Source organism: Acipenser ruthenus, chromosome 6 (assembly GCF_902713425.1).
Source record: "Acipenser ruthenus chromosome 6, fAciRut3.2 maternal haplotype, whole genome shotgun sequence".
NCBI lineage: Eukaryota > Metazoa > Chordata > Actinopteri > Acipenseriformes > Acipenseridae > Acipenser > Acipenser ruthenus.
In genome coordinates, this window is record NC_081194.1 from 53,311,972 (window position 1) to 53,334,742 (window position 22,771).

Genomic DNA, 22,771 nt, shown 5'->3' on the forward strand with positions numbered 1-22,771 from the left:
TTTAAACGGTGGAAATCTGCAACTGTAATGATTTAGACATGTTTTGGATGCAGTCTTGAAGCTATTGGTATATTTTGAGTTTGCCTTGCCAACAAAGATTAGTCCAGTTCATCTCATGAATCTTAAATTGTACTATCAGCACAAGGACAGGTCCCTGCTGTTTTTCAAAGACATCTGCATTGGTAACATTCATAAATCCTGTTTTGTTAAATGAATAGGAGTGGTAGGGACTGAACATTCTTTCCTTCAAAGGAGTACTAATAATGTATTACCTCTTATTAACTTAATATTACTGGTCCCCTTTTTTGTTAATTCAGGATATACAGATATTTCAAATACAGCTGCAAGTAAAACTGCTGCATATTGGTACCTTTTGTAGGTCAGTGTTTTTAGTATTACTGCATGTAATATGTTTCAATATGATGGTTCCACAAAGGTACTAAACCAATTTTATAACATTTCAGAACAATTGCAATCTGTTTGCCCCAGCTGAAATAGTGATGGTAGTTTTAGGTGAGTGTGTGTGTGGTTTTTGGGGTTTTTTTTTCCCCACAAAATTTGATTAATAAAAACCTGTTGCAAATGTAGTCAGACCCCATCATACATGCTTGTTTGGCAGAATAGGCCCAACCTGCTAAAGAAATCATTCCTAATGATGTGATGGGTCCTATCCAGTGGTCCAGATAAGCTGCGTACCTGACATTTTTATGCATCAAAATACGCGTTACATTTATTTAATGTGTAAAAATATGCATAGCAATTTTGCTGCACAGCTTGCCTGCCTCCCCTAAACCTTCCACTAACAACTACATCTCCCAGAATACAATTTGTCTTCAGATACTAGGAAACTACACAAGAAAAACCAACCCAACAAACATTAGCGAATCTCGGGCTAGCCCTGTTGTCTCTTTGTAGCCAATCACAGTAAAAATAAGAAAAAACTTGAAGCTACACTGGTGGAAGCATAAACACCCCAGTCCAGCTACAAATCCAACTAAAACCATCGCCATAGCTGCCAAAAAAAAAATGTGCCTATAATATTAAACTGTTTTATAACTAACTTTTTAGGTTCTTTTTTAATGCCTACCCAGTTACCATTAAAGACTGGACAGGAATTATTGAGGTTACTCATGACTTAAAGGTAATGTTGCATTTTACCCCCTGAAAATACATTTTACTCTGTTAAAATTAGAGGGTAAGTTACTCCCAGACCCGAAACTGTATCTGTAGTGCTGGTCCTATCTTATCACTGACTGTACAGTATTCCCATTTACCTTGTAATATCACAAATTCTTCAGTTTTAGAAAGGAGGCACTGTTATAACAACCAATACAAACTACAACAATGCAACACAATAGAACCATAGGAACTTTGAATTTCTGTCCAATAAATCAGATACAGAAAAAAGAAACAGGATAGTACTTGAAAATGTACCTATTTTTTTTGTCCTTTTAAACAGTTCCACTAGTTCCAACTGTGGTTTAAAATTATTTGAGACCTCTATAAAAGGAAAAAAAATATGTGTGTGTTATACACAATTTTATTTTTTCCATAAGCAGCATACACTTAAATGTCTATACAGATGGGCATGTACATCTCATTTTAACTTCAGCTATTGTACAGCGTACAATACTGCATTCCTCACACCAAATTTCTGGCACAAAATAAATCAAAGGAAGTTCAGGAAATCAGAAGTCCATAGGTGCCTTTTAATGTCAGTTTAACAGACTATCCCGTTGCTATTTTTTGATTACTTCTTCTTTAAGCTTTTCTGCCAGGTTCTTTCGTTTCTGAATCCTCTTTTTCTCATCTTCGGAAATTTCCTTTAATAAAAAAAAAAGACGCTATGAAACTTTTAAGGTCACTTGTGCAAACCACACTGTAACAAACACAAATTGTGTCACTATTTTTTACCTAGCCTTTTTAACTTAACCTTTAAGTAAACTCACCCCAAATTACTTTTAGTAGTCTCCTCGGAAAGAAATTATAATTTGTACCTTATACAACTGTTAAATGTTGTATAAAATAAAATTCACATTACATAGCTTGATTGACCTAAAACTGCAATACCAGCCAACACATTGAGAATGACCAAAATACAGACAGGTAATCCCTTATGTTGGATATTATTACTTAATCAAATAATATCATATACTACTGTATATAACACTGCAAGTGCTATTCCTGAGGCCATTTGTAAGCATTGTCACTTAAATCGTACTCTATGAGCATAATAAGAGTGTCCTCTTCTTCAGGTACTAGGTTTTGTTCAATCTTTGTTGCCAGCATTGTGTCAGATCCAACTCTATGCTTGGAAGCAATATTTATTCAAACTTAAGCAAATCATACAAACCTTTAATCTTAGACATTAGCAACAACAATAGTAATACTGAGACACACACAAACACAAGGATGACACATGCACAGTGCAAATTTATTTTGACAGAATGTTTCAGCTGAAAAGGTTTTTCTCGTTTGAATGACATTTTATTTAGACTAATGAAATTAAAATAAAATAATTTACGTGCACAATCACAGGAAATGTTAGGTTATTATCATAACCTTGGTTACCTGAAATAGAAATGTAACCATTACCGAATGGGTATTTACTCCCTAAAGAACCAAATCCGGAAAATTGTATAACAAAGCTGCTCAGCGAGCCTGTGACACAGTCATGGCCAGCCCCCAAGGGCACAAAAGTACTGCACGCACAGATCGCCACGTCATTTTTCCTTCAAGCCTACTGCAATCACAGACGCAGCGACCTTGAAGGTTAATGGTTATATTCCTATTTCAGGGTTATGATAATAACCTAACATTCCCTTTCAAGTACAAAATGGAACCATTAGAATGCTACAAGGCTAAGGCAAAGGCTGCCCTGTGTGTACCATTCGAAACCCCAGTAACAAGTAGCTAGGGTGATAAAATTGAGGGACATTTTTCACCTCTATGCCTGTGTTATATGGCTCAATTGGGAAGCCGCCTTTAACACCAGGGTTTTAAGGATCCATGACATTAAGTCTGTAGAACCTAGTGAAGGTATGGGGAGTAGCCCACACCGCCATATCGCATATGTCTTTGGCAGATGCACCCTGGAATAAAGCCTAAGATGTTGCTATGCCCCTAGTGGAATGGGAAGAGCTTTTCTGGAGGAGGCAAGTTGGCCAGCTCAAAGGCAGGCCTGACTGTCTGCTATCCATTTGAACAGCCTCTGCTTAGACAGGGCTTGACCATGGGACTTCGCCCCATAGCAGACAAAAAATTGTTCGGACTGCCTCCAACTTTTGGTCCTCTCAATATAGCATGTCAGGACCCGAACTGGGCAGAGCTTATGGAGCTGTCGCTCCCGATCAGACTGGAAAGGAAGCGGATCAAAAGCCTCCAATTCGACAGATTGGTTTCACGTGCAATGTCGAGATAGTCTTTGACAAAAAAGCAGGATTGGTAGTGTAACCTTTGTCCTGGCCTCTAAAAATTAAGCATGCTTTTGCATTACTGAGGCAGACACCACGTCTGAAAGACGCCCCACTTGTACCCATACTGTGAACACGTGGACGCTACCCATGCATTTCGTAGGGTGTCAATAACCATGTTGGACAGACCCAGACGGCTCAAATGACGCCGTTCAGGGGCCAGACCCAGAGCTGCAGGCTCAACAGGTCGGGATGCCATAAGGTCCCCCGCACCTGACTGAGCAGGTCGTGGCGCTTCAGCAGTATCCACAGCTGGCCACTCAGAAGCTGCATCAAAGTTGAAAACCAGTCTCCTGGGCCAATAATGTGCTACTAACAACACCTTGGCCCGATCCTGCCTGATTTTCTCTAGATACAGCGGGAGCGGTGGGAAGGCACCTATTTCCAGTGGATTCTTACCTCCTATTATGGAGAACCAGAGGGGACAGTGGGTTGATTCCTGGGAGGCAAAGAGGTCTATCTCTGCTCTCCCGAACCTCTCCCAGATGAGGCTCACCACCTCGGTGTGAAGCCTCCACTCTGAGCTACTGGGGACTCCCTTTAGAGGAGGTCCATCGTCCAGTTTGTCACCCCGGGCAGATACACAGACCACAGTGAAAGGAGGTTCTCGTGCGCCCAGAGCAAAAGCTTGAGGGCCACACGATGGACACTGGGTGACCTGAAGTCACCCTGGTGGTTGATGTTAGCCATCACTGTTGTGTTGTCTGTACAGACAAGCACATGTCTCACACAAACCTCCTGTAAAAAATTCTGCAAGGTCTGGTAACCTGCCTGCAGCTCTAAAACATTGATGTGGAGACCTGCCAAGAGGGGTTCCACACACCTTGCACACCCTGGCGACGCTGCCAAGCAGTACACCTAGGCATAGATGGGCCAGCTGTTTCCACCAAGAGAGTGCCTTTAGACAATGGTGGGACACTGTCAATAGGTGGTTGCGTTTCAACGTGGGCTGAAAAACCCTGCTGTTGAACCAGGCCTGCAGGGGACCAAATGGAAAGGTCTGGGAAGCTACTGCCATCAAGCCCAGAAGTTTCTGGAACGTCACTACCATGAGCGTTCTGTTGACCTGAAAGTGCTCCAAACAGGAAGCTATTCTGTGCACTCTGCCATCCGACAGTGGCCAGCATGGACCTGGAGTCCAAACACACACCTAGATAGGGGGCTGTCTGGGAAGGTGTGAGCTGGCTCTTCACCCTAAGGCCCAACCACTGAAGGTGGCCGGTGGCCAGTTCCATGTGAGCCTCTTTCTGTGCTGGAGACTGGGCACAAATTAACCAGTCGTCTAGATAATGGAGTACTCTGATGCCTTTGAGTCTCAAAGGGGCCTAGACAGCTTCCATGGAGAGCTAGGGAGAGGCCAAATGGCAAGACACGGAACTTGTACTGTTTCCTGAAAGGTGAACCACAGATACTTTCTGTGCGCTGGTTTTATGGGGATGTGTAAATAGAAGTCTTTGAGGTTAACTGTGGTGAACTAGTTGCCTGGCCTGATTGACTGCAACAGCTGTTGCATTGTCAACATTTTGAACCTCCTTTGGCTCAGATACAGGATGACCTGTCTGAGGTTGAGGATCAGTCCGAGGCCTCCACCCCGCTTGGGCACTAGGAAGTACCTGGAGTAGAATCCCTCCTCCAACTGGAGGGTGTGTATCCTGTGAATAGCTCGATTTTTGCAACAGGGCTGCTACCTCCCGAGACAACACAGTGGCATCCTGTGGATCCGTGACTGACATTGCAGTCACACCCTGAAAGGGAGAGGGAATGTGGTTGAACTGCAGCGAATAGCCGGTCTGAATGGTAGTAAGTGCCCAGATGTCTGTGGTGCACTGACACCAATAGTCCAGATGGCTCCCTGTGAAGGAGCCCTGGGCCTGTGGCAGCAAATTCGTAGGGCTGCTGCTCAGCCTGTGGCTTGGTAGAACCTATTAAAGCCTCCGCAGCGAGCAGCCGCAGGCCGGTTCAGAACATCACCTCTGGCAGCAGGCGCAGAGAGTTGTGCCAATCTTTGAGGCTGCTGGGGCCTAGGGCACCAGTTTGCCGCTGGTTTATGTACTGGAGGTGGTCGCTTGGGAAGCAGGCGAACCAGCTCCTTAGTTAATTCCTGCACGCAGTGAAAGCGCTGCTGCAGCATCTCGTCCACCGCGGGACCAAACATATGCGTCCAACAGCGGTGCTTTGTCCCCACCAGGCACGTGTGCCTGAGAAAGCCAAAGCTGCCTATGTGCAGCTACCAGCGCAGCCAGGTTTCTACCTATAGCCTGTCCGTTGAGCTTGGACATACGTAGCAGGTTCTTGTTAACCAGGCACAGTTCATCCAGCTGTTGTGGCAAGGGTCTGTGGTTCTCAGAGAGGCACTGCAGCTAATCTGACTGGTAGGCTACCAGGATGCTGTTATAGTTCCCTAGCCGTGCAGCCAATGCACTGGTTGAATAGGCTCTCTTGAGGATCACCTCAGAAACCCGGCACTGCTTGTTGGGGCAGGCAGCATCCTTAGATAGTAGTGCTAAATAGGTGCCAACCAAGGCGGCAATAGTAGCCTGAACCGGCGGAAAATAGGCCAGGCCTAGCTTCTCCGCATCATGCACCCTATATAGGGTGTTCATCGACCAGGAAAAAGGGAGCTGTTGCCGGACAGTCCCAGGAAGACTGGATTTGTAGGCCAGGGCACTTGCAAGATTGCAGAGAGCCTCTTGATTAGCAGTATAAGCTCTGCGGACAGGGAGAGCTTAACCGCAGGGGACATGCTGTCAGACTCCACATCCTCAGACATGAACAGCAGCTACGGTTTGCCCACCTCAGAGGCGGCAAGGGACAGTATGAGCTTGCAGCCCCATGGGGCCCCAAGGGGATAGGCGGGGCAGGTGGCGCCAAACGTTCCCGCAGTAATATAGCAAGAACGGTTCCTTGTTGGGAAACAGCTGCCCATACCATAGCTTTTCCATCTGCGAGTCTGCCGATCTCCTGGAACGGCGACTGTTCTTTCTCTTCCGCAGGGAAGAGAAAGGAGAGGCAGAGCTTGAGGAGGATGAGGAAGACTGTGTGGACAGTTTCCTGCCTGTGCTACTTTTCCTGGGTGCGTCGTCCACTCTCCCTTGGCACAGAGCCACTGGGTGAGGATGCAACCACCTCTTTAAGAGAGGGTGATGGGAAGAGCTCCAAGCAAGAGTAAGGGATGCAGAGCACTCCTTAGAGCTGTGGGGTAGCCGTTTCTCAAGTGTGCCCTTGGAAAAAGGGGCACAAAACTCACAGAAGCTGTGGTTAGCCAGTGCCTCCTTGGCTCTGGCCCCAGGAAATAACAGCACCTGCCGGGCTTGTCCTCCATAGGCAGATTGGCCTTGCATGTCTCACAGGGATAGAACCCGAGCAAGATGCAAGGCGCAAGCAATGCGGTGTACAGATACAGTTGTACAGGTGCTGCCTCAATCTGCTTATAGATATGGACCGGTTGCTGGATCCCTGGGAAGGAACAATTTGAGCCACTGGCTTCACACGGGGGACAAGGCCACAGCAGGACGTAACAAGCAACAGGCTGTAATGCACACAATACGACTAATTAGTAAAAACTATTAAAGCGATTAGTTTAAATAGCACATATAATTTGTGTAAACACACAATAAATGCAAAATATATACAGATAGATGCAACAATGTACTTATCTGAACAAGGCTCTCGTCGATCAGGTACTTGAAAGGAAAAATGGCGCGGTGCTCTGCGAGCAAAGTCCTTTTGTGCCCTCAGGGGCAGGTCATGACTGCGTCACAGGCTCGCTGAGCAGCTTTGGTATACAATTTTCAGGATTCGGGTCTTTAGGAAGTAAATACTCATTCGGTAATGGTTACATTTCATACTTGAACGGGAACATCACGGACACACAGACACCACTAAAGCCAGTTAAATCACCTTGTCTTCCTTTTATACTAAGGGTGTGCTCACATTTTTTGAGATAGGTGTTTCTTCTTTTACAACATTATTAGCACTGAGGTTTGTATGAGAAATATCCGCATTCTGTATGCATTTGAGACAAAAAAACAAAACATGAAATATAAACCATGAATATGAAAAGAAGAAGAACTTATCAATGTTAATGCACAAGAAATTGAAAAAGGTCTGTATTAGAAAATTACTTTACATCATGCCTTAACCCAATTTGGTCCCACATTTAGTCCTGCATTTCCGTTTCCATTTCCATGTCCATGACCCAATTGTCCCTGTCTTGTACAATAAAGGGATAATGGAACATTTCAGTAGCCAGTGAAGCAAACCTACCATGTTGCCATCAAGTACGCTTCCTGACTGGCACAGACACAATCTCAGGAAATATTTGCAATTCTAAAAACATGCATTACTGGAAAACTTTTTTGAAGTTAATCAACACTAAAATGCTATTATATATATATATATATATATATATATATATATATATATATATATATATATATGGGGTTGGGGTTGAGAATCAGAAAATGCTTGTTTTTCTCCTCTTGCATTTTTCTTTTAAAAAACTAAAAGATCTGTTTGGCACCACTAGCTGGACACTGATAACATTATAAATCAGCCAATCAAAGTCGTTTTGACATTCTATGACACAACCTAAGTGACAAACTCTTATAAAAAAAAAAAAAAAAACACAACAGGTACTTTATGCACCTACTGTATGAGGGAGTTTCACTTTAAACTCAATAAAACACCTAAAACTGATCCACTTCAGAGAAAATGTTTTGCAAAAATTGTGCTGGCCATCAGTTAACTTAGAAAGCTTTTCTTACCTGCTTGCTCACAGATGTCAATATTGGAGGCTCCTCTGCTGGTTCAGTATGGGTCGGTTTGGGTCTCTGCTCTTTCTTCATGGCAAGAAGTTTGTCCCGCTGCTGTTTCAGGTACTCTGCTCGCTGCTGAAGTTGCTCTTGCTGATCTGCCGACAGCTCCTGCAGGAAATTAAATAGAAATTAGATTCTTAGACAAGTTATCTGAGATTATGAAGCAATTGATTGTCAGTCAAAAGAGTTTTACAGTTGCTTATTGGTAAGAAATACGCTACTAAGTACATATGTAGGAGGCTGTGTGGTCCAGTGGTTAAAGAAAAGGGCTTGTAACCAGAAGGTCCCCGGTTCAAATCCCACCTCAGCCACTGACTCATTGTGTGACCCTGAGCAAGTTACTTAACCTCCTTGTGCTCCGTCTTTCGGGTGAGACGTAATTGTAAATGACTGCAGCTGATGCATAGTTCACACACCCTAGTCTCTGTAAGTTGCCTCGGATAAAGGTGTCTGCTAAATAAACAAATAATAAATGTAAACTTACAGTGAAAGGTCTAGATATCCCTGCCTCCTTCCTGGCCTCTTCTAACCAAGCCTCTGCAGCCTCACTGCTGCTCTTCTTGTGGGCTGAGGAGGTGGACGCTGGACTGAGCTCGGACCCATTGACTGGGGCTTTGACTGGTGCAAGGACTTTACTACTGGCACTGCTACTCCCAATGCTGCTTCGCCCTGGAAAATATGTTAAGCAAGAAGAACTGTGAATATAAAAGATTACTAAAAGAGGGCTTTAACATTAACAAATGCTTAGTTCACTTATTATGAATTGAACACATTGGGTAGGGAATCATGTGGTATTTCATATGTAATTACACGGTTACTTCTGGAACTTAAAATAAATTGTTATTGTCTGGAGACTACTAGGATACATACAACCAGTTTTACACGTGTCATTTTAAAACTAGTTACCTGGCAGTAGCTTTGCACTTGGTTGCATACAGACTTTGGTGGGACTCTTCTTTCCTGCATCATCAGTGTGGGAGGCAGAAACTGCTGCTCTTTTCTCCACAGTTTTTACTTGGACTTTGCACACCTACAAAGAGACACAGGTTAATAAAATGTTCCCCTTTAGTTTTAACCGTGCATTTATCCTTCACACTTCAGCAGCAGCATGTATCGATAGTGTAAGGATATTGCTATCAAGTTATAATCTATAAATTATTATAAAGACTATTCTTTGCAGTCATGGAGCCAGACTGTATTTTGGGGGGGTGTGAACCAGCATCCTGAAGTGATTAACATATCTTCAATGGTACCGCACCCACTTTTGATTGTCCTTTGAAACAGTCTTTTGTATCTCCGATCAGCACATTACTTGCCAGCATGTCTCCTCTCTCATTGTCATTGTTGCCCACCACACAATGGTGCCACCCCTATTTCCAAGAGTCTGAAAGAGCTGGGTGCAGTCTCGTCAAGGCATCGGTAGGTGAGTACAAGAGTCTTGAACTGGATGAGAGTGGTGATTGGGAGCCAGTGGAGTGAGCGGAGCAGTGGAGTAGCGTGGGAGAAGCGAGGCAAGGAGAACACCAGACAAGCAGCAGAGTTCTGGATGAGCTGGAGCAGACAGGTGGCGGACGCAGGGAGTCCAGCCAGGAAGGGAGTTGTAGTATAGGCGGAAGAGTACCAGGGCCTGGATGAGGAGTTGTGTGGAGTAGTTGTGAGGAAGGGTCGGATTCTTCGTATGTTGCTCAGGAAGAAATGGCAGGTACATGCTAGAGTGGAGATGTGCTGGGAGTAGGAGAGGCAGGGGTCCAGGGTTACTCCAAGGTTTTTGGCTGAGGAGGAGGGAGAGAGCGTGGTAGATTCCAGAGGAATGGAGATAGATCAGAGGAGGGGGAAGATGAGGAGAGGAAGAAAAGGAGGTCAGATTTAAAGCTTGAGTTTGAGGAGATAGCAGACAGACAGGTAAAGATACGGGAGGGGATGATGGGGTCGGGGGGGGGGTATCTGAGCATCATCAGCATAGAAATGGTTTGAGAAACCATAGGATCTGATGAGCGGGCCCAGGGAGCGGGTGTAGAGAGAGAGCAGGAAAGGACCCAAGACTGATCCTTGGGGGACTCCTGTTAACAGAGGGTGAGGTGTGGAGGTTGAACCGCACCAGGTTACTGGTAGGTGCGGTCGGAGAGGTAGGAAGACAACCAGGCCAGAGCAGTGCCAGAGATTCCCAGGTCAGCGAGAGAGGATAGGAGAATACAGTGATCGACAGTGTCAAAGGCAGCAGAGAGATCAAGGAGAATTAGGACAGAGTTTGTAAAGTATCATACAGATTGTATTTGCCAAGTTTATGTTCAAAACTATTACTAAAAATGTTTGATAAACTGAATCGTGGGCTTGTGAATTCAGGTGGTTACAGCTACTGTACAGTACTTCAGAATACACTTGCAAATATCTTTCCAAACAACTGTCAAAACATCTTTATTGTACTAAGTACTATGTTTAAATGTGCATAACTATACTCCATTACAATTTCTCCTAGTTACTTATATCTGAGCAAAACCTGTGTCCATCGTCCACTTACGTCATTTGGAGCGATGAAGAGAGTCGGATGTTAATATCCATAAGGAAGAGGATATGATGAGGCAGCTTGAGGCAGCTTACAATGCACAACACGAACATTGTTTAACCCAATCCCAAAATAAAATGTGGTGTGGAATTTTCGTGACTTATGTCTTGGGAATCAACAATACTCAACATTCCATTTCTTTATTTAGCAGAAGCAGTCATACAAGTACAGCTCAAATGAGGATGCTATATTTGGTATAGAGAGATACAAAATAAGCTAATGAAACAAAAATGTGATACAAAATAAAAGTACACCGTCGGGTTACAAAAATAAAGAGCAGTGCATCTCTAATAGCAGGACCCTCTACATATCGCTGTTGTGCAATTCTTACTGGAGGCTGAGGTAGCTGTTCCTCTGCTTGCCTGAACACCTCCTTATGGTCCTGGCACAGATTGTGCAGGATACAGCAGGCTGTAATAATTTGGGGAACAAGCTTGTGGTTCACTTCAGTACGCTTCAGTAGTATCCGCCCCCTCCCTGATAGGACATGTTGAAAGTGCTGCAGCATATTTACTAAAACATATAAGCAACCCCTTATGGGTTGCTTATATAACAAGTTACAAAATGTCCTTTGTAACTTGTTGAACCTTGTTCTTGCAGCATACCGAGTTTTCTTGACTCCTTTTCACCAACCCATCCTGAATATGTATTATAACAGACAGTTAGTAATACACCAGGGTACCACATCAAGGATTAACCCTCCGTCACTGACAATAACCAAGCTCACACGGAAGGCGGAAATGGGGTGCAAATGCACCCTAAAAATGTACCACGTACACTTTGAAGAAGGATTATTCCTGTGTCCCAAGCTGGACAAGGGCTTTCTTAGTATCAGAATAAAGGTACTCGACTAAAGTTTAATCACATGTAAGGATATCTTGCGATTAAAGAGTTGAGCTATGTTCATTTTAAACAGCCTGGGATGCATTTGCACTCCTTGCCACCGACAAAGACTTAATTAGACTATTTCTTCAATCCAACTGGAATCTATCACCTCGTTTCCAGTGTATCCTCTTAACCAGCTGAACATGTGTGGGTCTGAGATACGGAAGTCAAGTCACTAACTCAAGATAAAAAATGCTAAAATTATATTTAAAATGTTTAAATAAAATTAAACATGGACAAATATCTGTTTCAGTAAGTGGGACTTATCACTAGGGCTGTAATGAAGGGTACATTTTGGGGGGCTCCTGAGTGGCGCATCCAGTAAAGGCGCTCCACGTGGAGTGCAGGATGCGCCCTATAACCTGGATATCGCTGGTTCGTATAAAGGCTATTTCATTTGCCAACTGTGACCGTGATTGGCCGAGCGCTGCCTGGGTAGGGAGGGCTCAGATCGGCAGGGTAATCCTCGGTTCACCGTGCACCAGCAAATCCTGTGGCCAGCAGGGTGCCTGCGGGTCTGCTGTGAAGCCATTCAGATCTGTGTTGTCCTCTGATGGCTTCGCTGTGGACCTGCAGTGCAAAAAAAGACGTTTCGGAGGACGCGTGTGTCTGCCGCCGTTTCGCAAAGCTGGCACAAGGGTTGCAGCAGTGGACCGAGATCAATACATACAACTGGCGATTCTGAATTGGTAAAAAATCCATTGGCGAATACTACATTTAAAAATAAATAAATAAATAAATAAATAATAAAAAAGGGGCACATTTTGACCTTCGAACGTTCGTAACAAATTACCAAACGAAGGTTCGAACCTTCGATAGTACTAATTTGAATAATTTACTGGTGACCATCACCATAGCTACTAGTTTATATTTTTATTGAAAATCCTATTATCTTATAGGTGATCTATATAAATGGAATAATGCAATCACATTATACAGAACAGTAATCATGCTTTTATAATTCAAATAAAAATACACCTTGTTTATGTACATGTAATTGATGCTGCTTGCAATACTCATACATATACAGTGGCATTGGACGATAACGTTATTTTCTGTTAGATTATCAGCTGAATAAATAAAATATATAAAATTTCTTATAATGTGTCTTGTTATTGCTAACTTATTTACAAAACAGAAAATGCTTTCCAGTTCACACAAGTTAAAAAAATATCAGCTGTTTCACATTACAAACACAGATCGTACATTACTATAATCCATGTTTGGGATCTTCATATACAGCTCTTGCTAATTTATTTTTTAACCTAAAAAGTTGGGTTGCAGCTTGATTAATTAATACTTTACTACAGAGGTCGGAACGGGTAGAAAATCCTGAACCAGGTACCCACCGTGAAAAATACCCACATACCCAGATCTTTTTCGGTTAATAATTAAAAAAAACAAAAAAACAACACACCACATATATTAATGTTAAGTGCATGATACATATTTAAATACTATATAGTACACATAATATATCCCAGATAGGGAGAATAATCCATAGCAGGGTGCACTATAATGCTGTGCATTTATGGAATTACTGTATTAAACACTTTCTGTCATGTGTTACTTTTTATAATATACACTGTTTTTCATTTAAAATCTGTGTTTTTCAAAATATACTTTGTTACATGGTAGAGAGTGCAATATTGGTTCCCTATACCTGTAAGTATAAGCTAAATATAAGGATGCATTTATGAACAGTAAAACGTGTCCAATCTGATGTTGCTTGGGACTGGAAAATTGTGCCGGATTGGAGTGTGCCAGATTTACAGTTACTGTAAAAAAAAAAATCTAATACTGTACCAAAAAAAGGTCAAATGACAATTACTTGAACACTTAAAACATTTTTTAAAAATTAATAAAACTTCATTACTGTACATACACAGTATAATAAACACAATAATGCCCTATTAAACTTTAAACACAACAATGCCTTAACAAAATCTCCCCCCCCCCCAGAATGTCTGAAAAGGGTTGCCTTGTGATTTTGAATTTTTTCTGTTGGTTTTGGTAAACTTTCTTCTTCACGAGATAGCTCGTTGTGTGGACGTTTAGATATTTTATTTGCACAGTCAGATTTACATTGATTTTAGCAAGAAGAGATTTAAAAATCATGCCGGATTCCTGAAGACAGGTTCCGGATTATAGACGGCATCACACTATTCACTTCAATAGGGATTTGGATTTGGTCGGGACCCAAAAATCATGGTTAATTATACAGAATGCCAATATGTTGAGGGCTGGATTATACAGGTTTTACTGTACAAGTTTTAAGTTCATAGTTATATTTAGGGCTTCTGATTTTCTGTGTTTTATGCCGACTTTTCTACTCTCCCTTAAAAATGCAATTGATACCCGTTCGTGTATCTCAATCACAACTCAGAAATGCGTTAACAGTAAAATTGGTTTAATTTACAGGTTTTTTCTGTGGATGCGACTCTTATTAATATATACATATAAAACCTTGGAATGTTGCAGACTAATAACTGTCCATTTGAACCCTGATGTTCAAAACCTTCCTTACAAATGACTCAAACTACCCATTTCAGTAATGGCATTTGCTTCATATTTCTAGTTACACACATTTACTGGTGATCAGATGACTCAAGTGATAGAGACTTACTTTATGTGTGTGTTCGCTTTCTTTTTCTGAATGCCTTCTCAGACAGGTTTCTTGTTGATCTTTGCTCTCCGGTAAGCTGCTGTTTGAAGCAGACCCAGATTCTTCCTCTGAGAAACCTTTTTTTGCCAGGTCCTGCTCATATTCATCTTTTGATCTCCTGCCACAGAAGCATAACAAGGTTTAACAAAATTTCAGCTGTCACAGAGTTACCTTTCATCTCCAGACTAGAATGCTTCAAGCAACCCTGGTAACTTTTGTAGTGATGCAAGTGGTTGTTGACTGCATTATGTGTTTGTTGACTGCATTATGTTGTTTTGTTGTCAGATTGCAGCAACAATAAATGCTAGTGGTGGTATTCTTATATAATTTAGTGTTCATTGCATTTTCAGATTCTGTTGGCCACCTACTTACTATCATTGCCCATTAAAAATTTGATAAATCACTCTCCACTTTTTGCCCATTTCTGTATCACGTATGATACCCTTCAATATTATTATTTTTTTAAATCCAGTCTCAAGCCAGCATTTTTCATATGCAGTACAATATGTGTTGCCAGACAGGTACAGAAAATTGTGTTTTGTACAATAAATGGAATCTAGTTACATAAAGTAGCTTTTTTCATTAAAAAAAAACAGGGTTAAACACAGCTAAATGTGCAATCAATCATCAATCATGTGAGGTGCCTACTTTATTCTTAAATAATACAAAATTCTGCCTACCAAACAAGACAAAGACCACCATTTTTGCTGCAGTAGGTGGGAAATTATGGCACTGTATAGAATAGGTTTTGGTTTTTTTTTTTTAATAGTGTTTTTTTCACTATTCCCGTTTTCAAATTAAACTAACAAAAAACAACCTCTAACTGCTCTACAACCACTGCACCTTCCCTTTACAATTCGTGAATACTGTAAAACTTCAAATAATTGCCGGGTCTCAAATAATCGCCTGTCTCCAAGAAGCGCTGGGTCTGCTGGCAAATATTGTAAGTAAACGCCGGGTCTCTGATCATTGCCATTGAAGCTGGGGAAGATAAGGAGGAGCTTGAGCGTTATCAACTGCTAATAAGTGACAATCAGGATTAATAAATAATAAAAAATGTAATTTAAAGGTAGGCCTATATGTAATGCATATTTGTTTAATGCAGTAATTAAGTTATTAAAAGTTTTGATAATTTTAAGCGTGCTGAAAGTAAGCCAGATACAAACCTCTGTGTATTTTAACGTGTTTTGTTGTATTAACAATGTACAAGTTTGAGATTAAACAATACATTATTTTATTGTTCATTTTTAAAAACATTTTAGAAGTTTGTATTATTATTATTATTATCGTTATTATTATTGTGCAGTAAGTGTAGCCTACACACCTGTGTTCTGATATCTACAGGGCTATCAATGGATTTAACTATTATTATTATTATTATTATTATTAACAATGGTAGATCTAATTCCATTTTTAAATACAAATTCGTACTTCTGCTTGTTCTTTTTCCAATGTTTTGCATACCGTATCCTTGTTAACCAGTGCATATAAATAGACTGTAATAATACTTTCGCTTTATACTTGAGGGTGTACAATACAATGGAATTTTGTTATAAAACAAAACTGTTACTTAGTTCCCACTGACACACAACCTTTTAACAAAGTTGCTGGAATGTTTAAATTGAGTTACGATGTTGCTACAAGGTTATGACCACATGAAGCATGTGAAGCTAGAGATCCAATATAAACGGAGGTCTCAAATAATCACCGGTCTCCAAAACGCGCCGGGCCTGCTGGCAAATATTGTAAATAAACACCGGAGGTGTTTAATTCAAGTTTTACGGTATGTTTAACTACACATTATAACCATATGCATTGCAATTTTTACCCTTCATTTCTATCATTTTGCATACTTTAAATTTAGTATAGTAACCTATATGAAAAATATTATTCTGGAACTATTAGTATGACTGCTGATTGTTTAAGTAATTAATGCAAGGAGTGGTATCTGGCTCTGTTGTAAACCAGGCAAAGGTTTGGTGAAATGTTGGAACAATGGGAAAGTCCCGGTCAAATTGGGACATCTGGTCACCCGAGTACAGGAGAAAAAGGAATTCATCCTGTTTGAGAAGTCTTGAGCTAAAAATACTCAGTTGCCTGTTAGTATAAAGCCAAGAAACTGATATTAAACAAAACCTTAAGATGATTAGTTCTCCATAGACACAGTTCATAAGACTTAGCTTAGCAGGAATAGTATCAATCCCATTACAGCAGCAAGGCAGCTGCACAAAAGGTAAGTTATTACAAGCATGTGTGACAGGATGGCGCCCAGAGACAGACTGCAGTTCAAACAAAATACTTTTATTAAATAAAAAACACAAAATAAACAGGCACAAGGGCCAAACAAAAGGTTCTTAAACACAAAGACAAGAAACACAAAATAAAACTTACAAAAATAAGGCTTCCAGGCTGAGCTTTGCCTTCACTGGATTGCAAAAAAAAAAAAAAAAAAAAAAAAAAACCCCAGCACACAAAGAAAAACACCCTTGCTTCCTCAGCTACCCTCTCTACTGAGGAGCTGAGGCCTCCTTTTATGTCAGGTGTCTGGGTGCTAATTGATTACTCATGATTCCCACCTGACACAATAAACCTGGACAGGGAGGAGAATTTAACCCCATCCCTGCCAATATTTACAAGCATGTTACTTGGACATCCATTTTCACAAGCAAGCTGTTGATACAATAAAGTTTTGATAAACATTATAAATGGCATTCCACTTAGATTAATTGATGTACTGTGCCACAAGTTTCCTTGTCAATAAACAAATGCCATGCTGTTATGCCTTTAAATACCACTAGACAACTTGTCTAAAGCCGTATTCCCACAGAAAATGCTGGATCAGTGCCTGCAATGATACCACTTTTCATTTTCTAAATTCACCTTTTACACACAACAACATTGCCAGTTCGGTGTCTGCAATTTGGCGGCTTACCCCCATTTACACAGAAGGCGGATATTCTCGCCTTAACAAAATTTGCTAGTGTTCAGTACCGTGATCAAAACAATGATGCCTTTGGTACCTGTCGTGGTATGTGTGATATTTTTCACTATACTTTCTGAATATGACAACTAATGAAAAGATTGGAAGACATACAGAATTTAGCCATCACTTGCTTTTTATTACGCACAACACTGCGTGTCATTAACTTTTCTACTATTGTGGGATACACATTAGCATCTTGCACAGTTCCATCACATTGTGCATTTATCTCTTCTTCTGGTCTGATGGTCAAAAGCTCCCTTACTTCTTTTTCAGACCAATTACTGCCTGGGTCACTTGCCATTTTGTTGGATTTATTTCTTCAATCAACACGTGGCGGAACAGGAAATTGCGTTTACTTGGGGGGGTGGGGGGGAATCCACCTTGAACGCAAAATGTGACGGCATTGCCGTTTACACTAAAAGTAATGCGCTTCAGTACCTGCACTGTGCTGCCACTGAACCACCTCAAGAGATGGTTCAGTGATGGAATAGTGTGGCTGCATTTTACCGGCATTTCCCATTTACACTTAAAGTGATACCGCATCAGTGCCGCCACAGACAAATTGCTTCAGTGTAAACATGCCTTAAGAGTACAACAGAGTTACAAAATATTAGAACAAATACAGCAAGTGTTGTTGCTCATAACTACTGTATATTTCTCCCCTTTCTTATAAAAATATAAATGTCTCAACTTACTGAATGGATGTGTATAAACATTCATCAGTAATTAAATCACAATAAGCAGAAAGGCTTAATCCTAAACCCCTGATCATAATAGAACCATCATAAAGTGATCACCTAAAGTGATTAAGAAACAGTAAATCAGCAAAAGAACCTTTCACTTACTTCAGCACCTCTTTCAGTATTCTGAGCTCCTGCTGTTCTAACTCAGATATCACGTCCACACCATCTGTCAAACACTCAGGCAGTGTACCTAATACACAGGAGAAATAGAATGCAAATGTTATTCATCACAATCAAACCAAGAGTAGCTGGATCTATGGTCCTAGTTTACAGTTTTGGTTGATCACTAAAACAGTATTGAGACATTGTCCTTGTTGCCAGACCTGCGTTCAACAAGTCAACATTTGCAAACATCCTGAACATTGTTTTATTCTTAGCAGCAAAGTACAGAGGCAGTGTGTTGAAAAACACATTCTGGCAAACGTTTATTCAAACGTATGCGTAGTTAAATGAAGCCTGACTGTTTTATGGGAGAGGAATACTACATAAAAATAAACATTTGCTCGATTCTAATACACAAAACAAGAATAAAATTAAACTCAATTAAAAACATGTGATAGAAATAGGTTACTGCCTGGAATTAATAGCATAAATATGATAGACAGATTTCAGGCGATCTGCTTTGAAGAAAACTGATTTGTTGTTTGGATGCCATTTAGGTGCCCTTTGTCTAGATTTTAAGTAGTATGGTGATTTCAAAGTCATTTACCATTCTCCTCTTTGATCACACGAAGTGCCTGCAGCTGCAGTTCCACATTCTTCTGAATCATTAGAGATTTAAACATTTCAAAGTCTTCTGCAGCCAATACTGGCCGAAACACGTTCTAGGCCAGGAAATCAAGGAATAAAATAATATAAAACTGGACAACACAACATAAAAGGCTCTAGAATATGAAGAGATAAAGAGATGTCACATTGTCATACTAAGGAGCTTGTAAAATTAATTCTTAAAACCTTGGACCTTAGATGACATTTACCTACAAATAACAGTCTTAAATTGTAAAGATGCAAGGTTAGTGACTTACAGTACCAGATGTAAGCCTCTAGATTTGACCCTATTCACACTGATATTGAGCTAACATCAAAAACTGAAAATGTGATTATGAATGAAGTGAATCATTTTTCATTGGTTTCTAATGTGTATTGATTATTTAGATTCTCCTTGATTCCAGGATTTTGCTCCAAAAAGGTAAATCCAGTTAAGCCCAACAGTGGTAGCAAGGTACAAGTGGATACATTACTTACCATTCTAATTTACCACTGGTTGTATTAACCATAGAATGTGGATAAATTAGAATATCTTTGCCACATCTACATGCTACATTATTTATGCATATTATTAATAGTTGATAAGTAGGCAAACACCAGCAATTGTAAATGGCAGGCATTAACATGTTCAAAATAATGCAGGTATCTGACAACTAATCATCAAGGATTATTTATTCCAAAATACTCATTTAAACACCTTGCAGACTTGTAACATCAAATCGGTGCCATTCTGGCTGCCTAGGGTGTCCCTACACACTATCAATTAGGGTTTTGTTTCTATTTTGTATTTTTTTTTTCGTACAACCAGGTTTTTTTTTTTCGGCAGCAATGAATGAAAAGCATTCTGTTGATCAAGCAGCCTGCTGGTCAGGTTGCAAATTATTTAAAACCATACAACTATTTACTCATGACTCACTGAAACATGCAGGGCAGCAAAGTGCTTACCCACAATCTCTACTCAATTTGTTGCTGTTATTGGAAATGGCAAAAGATCAAAATGAGGGCAAGATGAGGCAAATATAAAATTAGGTAATACCTTCAAGGTCACTGTGAAGTAAAAGGTTGTAGAGTAAAGGGACACTTTAAACAAACCCTTATTTTCCTATATGACTACTCATAAAATAACTACCTGTAGTGCCTTTGATTGTGCCAGTGGAGATGTGCAGGCTTCCAAAAACTGTTCTTCACCGATACCAACCTCCTGGGTGTAACTATCCAACAGTTTTTCTACCTGCAAAACAAACAACTGTATAGTACACTCCTTTTTTGCCAAGACATTGTCACACAGTGTTTTTTTTTCATACAGGGTACATCAATAGCCTCCCTAAAGAAACGTCCTGGTGCCAATTAAAAAAAAAAAGAAAAAAGTACCTCCTACATAGGAGAAAGAAAGTCCTACGTAAGAGATAATTAGCACTGGGATGCTTCCGTACCTCCCTCCCCTATAAATACAAATGCTTATCTGTTTCTACTTGTACTGTTACTCTCTTTTCACTCTCAACTCTCCTCCCCTGAGCCACCTCACAGCTTTAAATTCAGAGAACGTTGTACTGTTGAAGTGAGCAGGTTTAGCTACATCAAAGTGAACTAATGCTGTAGTATTCACCTAAAATGTTTAATCAATAAGCAGTCACTGAAAGTCATAAAAATCTGTACTCACCATTTCCTTGTACTCCTGATGGATTTCTGTATAGGCCAGTTTATTTTCATCCTCATCATCAAATACTGAAATAGAATTGAAACACTCAAGCAATGATCAACTAGCTCTCCCAGTTATAACTAAAAATGTGTTAAAGATGCTGATGGTGGTCTAATATCAGTTCTTCACATTGGATATGATCTGTAATAAATATCAAACAGGAGGTTCTTTTTTAGCTGTTTGGGTGTGATATGGAAGTGATCAGAAAATGCTTCCCACTGAAATTGTCACCACACAATAAATAAAGGATGATTTTGTGGCTAGCAATGCTAATTCAATTTGAAGCAATGCCAATTCTGTATACACTCTTTTTTTACTTTACCAAATCTTGCAAATAACATAATTTTGAATTAATGATATTAATCTGCTAGTGTCTGCATTCTAAAATGAAAACTATGAAAAAGTATTCTCACAAAATACAGATCGGTATGAAGAGTAGCTAGAAATTAGTTTCACTGCAGTCAGCTACAGCGATATATATTTAAAGTGTCCCCACTAACTACCACCAATGCCTGTCATTCTTCACTCATCGTTCACTCACCGTTTACTATGGATACCACAACACTACCAGCCGCTTTCCTAAGGATGTATTTACCAGTATAACACAAAACCAATCTGACATGTAATTCTAGTTTTTACAGCAAGATTGAGGAAAGTCGAATATTTAATGTGCGTCACATTAATGAGACAAATGTTTAACTCAAAACACTGCTGGTCTTTTAACGAAAATCTAAAATATGTTTAAAAAAAAAACTTAAACTATAATAAGAAATAAAATAAAATAAAATAAAATAAAATAAAATAAAATATTTGCCACAATCATTACTCAATTTTGAAAAAAAATTGCGGTGTATAAAGCTATATTGTTTGTTTATTTAGAGTAGACTTTATGTATTTATTTATTTGACTCTCAAATCATGTCGATGTTAATACTTTAATTATTATTATTATGCATTCGTGATGAAACCATAATACCCAGATAATAATTTTTCATACTTTTTTTTTTAAAGACGCCAAATCAAAGCAAAATCGCAGACCACCACATCACAACCTTTTTTTTTTTTTTTTTTCGGGAAGAACAATCAAAAGTCAAATGTGACGCTATCTGCACTGCTGCCAAGTTAAAAGAGTTTTAAAAAAACACGGCTTCTGTTTATAAATATTGCTAGGCCACAACGTAACACTTTGAAAATAGCTCAATTTTACATATTTAGATTACCTGTACATTTCTGTTCGATAAAGTCGGTTACTGGTATAACCCAATCTGGACTGCCGAGATATCCAGCAATGGTCTCCACTACCCACTCGGAATCTTCATCCATGTTTTAAAAAAAACCACTGTGCTGATATAGTTAGTGAGTAAATCGTGTACTGTAGTACAGTGTTGCACTTCCCAGCTGCAAAGAGTCAAACATCTGTTGTTACTCAGCTTCTCACGTTAACAGAAAGAAAAAAAAGCCTTGCATTGAAAACACACGCACACATTTCAAACTACCCGGATGGAATGACTCCTAATCAGCTCCCATGGCAACCTACGTCACAATCTGTGTTTCTGTAGTGTAGCCCATAGATAGAGTCTGCAATAGGAAATCTATTTGTTATAAGGCTAATCCTTGGGAAATTTTAGATTTCACTTATTTATAACATTGTTTAATGTAGGCTACTGAAGCGAATAGTTTTATTGAGTCAAACATGAACCTGCTCATTAACATGAAGAACTGGGTCCGAAAACGCAGGGGCGCCGCAAACGTTGCTGACGCTGGGGTCGCCTACTACCCATGGGACCTGTCCTCTGGTCCGCGGGAGCGGGGCTGTTGCTTGAGGGTGACGTAATGCGTTGTCCTTTGTGAGAAACCACGGCCGGTGGCTGGTGAGGGGTAGAGTGCGCTGGGCTGGGACTGGAACTCGAGTGCGCTGGGCTGGGCTGGACTGGAACTCGAGTGTGCTGGGCTGGGCTGGGCTGGAACTCGAGTGCGCTGGGTTGGGCTGGAACTCGAGTGCGCTGGGCTGGGCTGGGCTGGAACTCGAGTGCGCTGGGCTGGGCTGGACTGGAACTCGAGTGTGCTGGGCTGGGCTGGGCTGGAACTCGAGTGCGCTGGGTTGGGCTGGAACTCGAGTGCGCTGGGCTGGGCTGGAACTCGAGTGCGCTGGGCTGGGCTGGGCTGGAACTCGAGT

At 40.6% G+C, this 22,771-nt stretch overlaps 1 protein-coding gene across 4 annotated transcripts; it reads right to left on the bottom strand.

The window, feature by feature from the left end:
• Window positions 1-1,522: 1,522 nt before the first annotated feature.
• On the bottom strand, window positions 1,523-22,109 carry cfap36 (cilia and flagella associated protein 36). Of its 4 annotated transcripts, none has more exons than XM_034017037.3 (11): window positions 21,816-22,109; window positions 20,558-20,622; window positions 20,027-20,128; window positions 18,839-18,953; window positions 18,232-18,319; window positions 14,365-14,521; window positions 9,197-9,320; window positions 8,775-8,959; window positions 8,240-8,398; window positions 7,407-7,478; window positions 1,523-1,823 (listed from the first exon to the last, which is right to left on the bottom strand). In XM_034017037.3, exons 1-11 carry the CDS (start codon window positions 21,916-21,918, stop codon window positions 1,740-1,742), a joined length of 1,254 nt encoding a protein of 417 aa, XP_033872928.3. In that variant the 5' UTR covers window positions 21,919-22,109; the 3' UTR covers window positions 1,523-1,739. The 4 variants fall into 4 exon arrangements, with proteins under 4 accessions (XP_033872928.3, XP_058881477.1, XP_058881478.1 ...); XM_059025494.1 differs by having other exon boundaries at window positions 7,374-7,478; XM_059025495.1 differs by lacking the exon at window positions 7,407-7,478 and having other exon boundaries at window positions 21,816-22,105.
• Between the last annotated feature and the right edge of the window lie 662 nt (window positions 22,110-22,771).

Excerpts from the sequence above, each read along its gene's own strand:
- cfap36 (XM_034017037.3), bottom strand. The coding sequence starts at position 21,918 with ATGGATGAAGATTCCGAGTGGGTAGTGGAGACCATTGCTGGATATCTC. Across the intron at positions 14,522-18,231 it reads ATACTGAAAGAGGTGCTGAA|GAGATCAAAAGATGAATATG; the intron begins GTAAGTGAAAGG and ends CTTCTGTGGCAG. Across the intron at positions 1,824-7,406 it reads AAACACCTATCTCAAAAAAT|GAAATTTCCGAAGATGAGAA; the intron begins GTGAGCACACCC and ends TTTTTATTAAAG.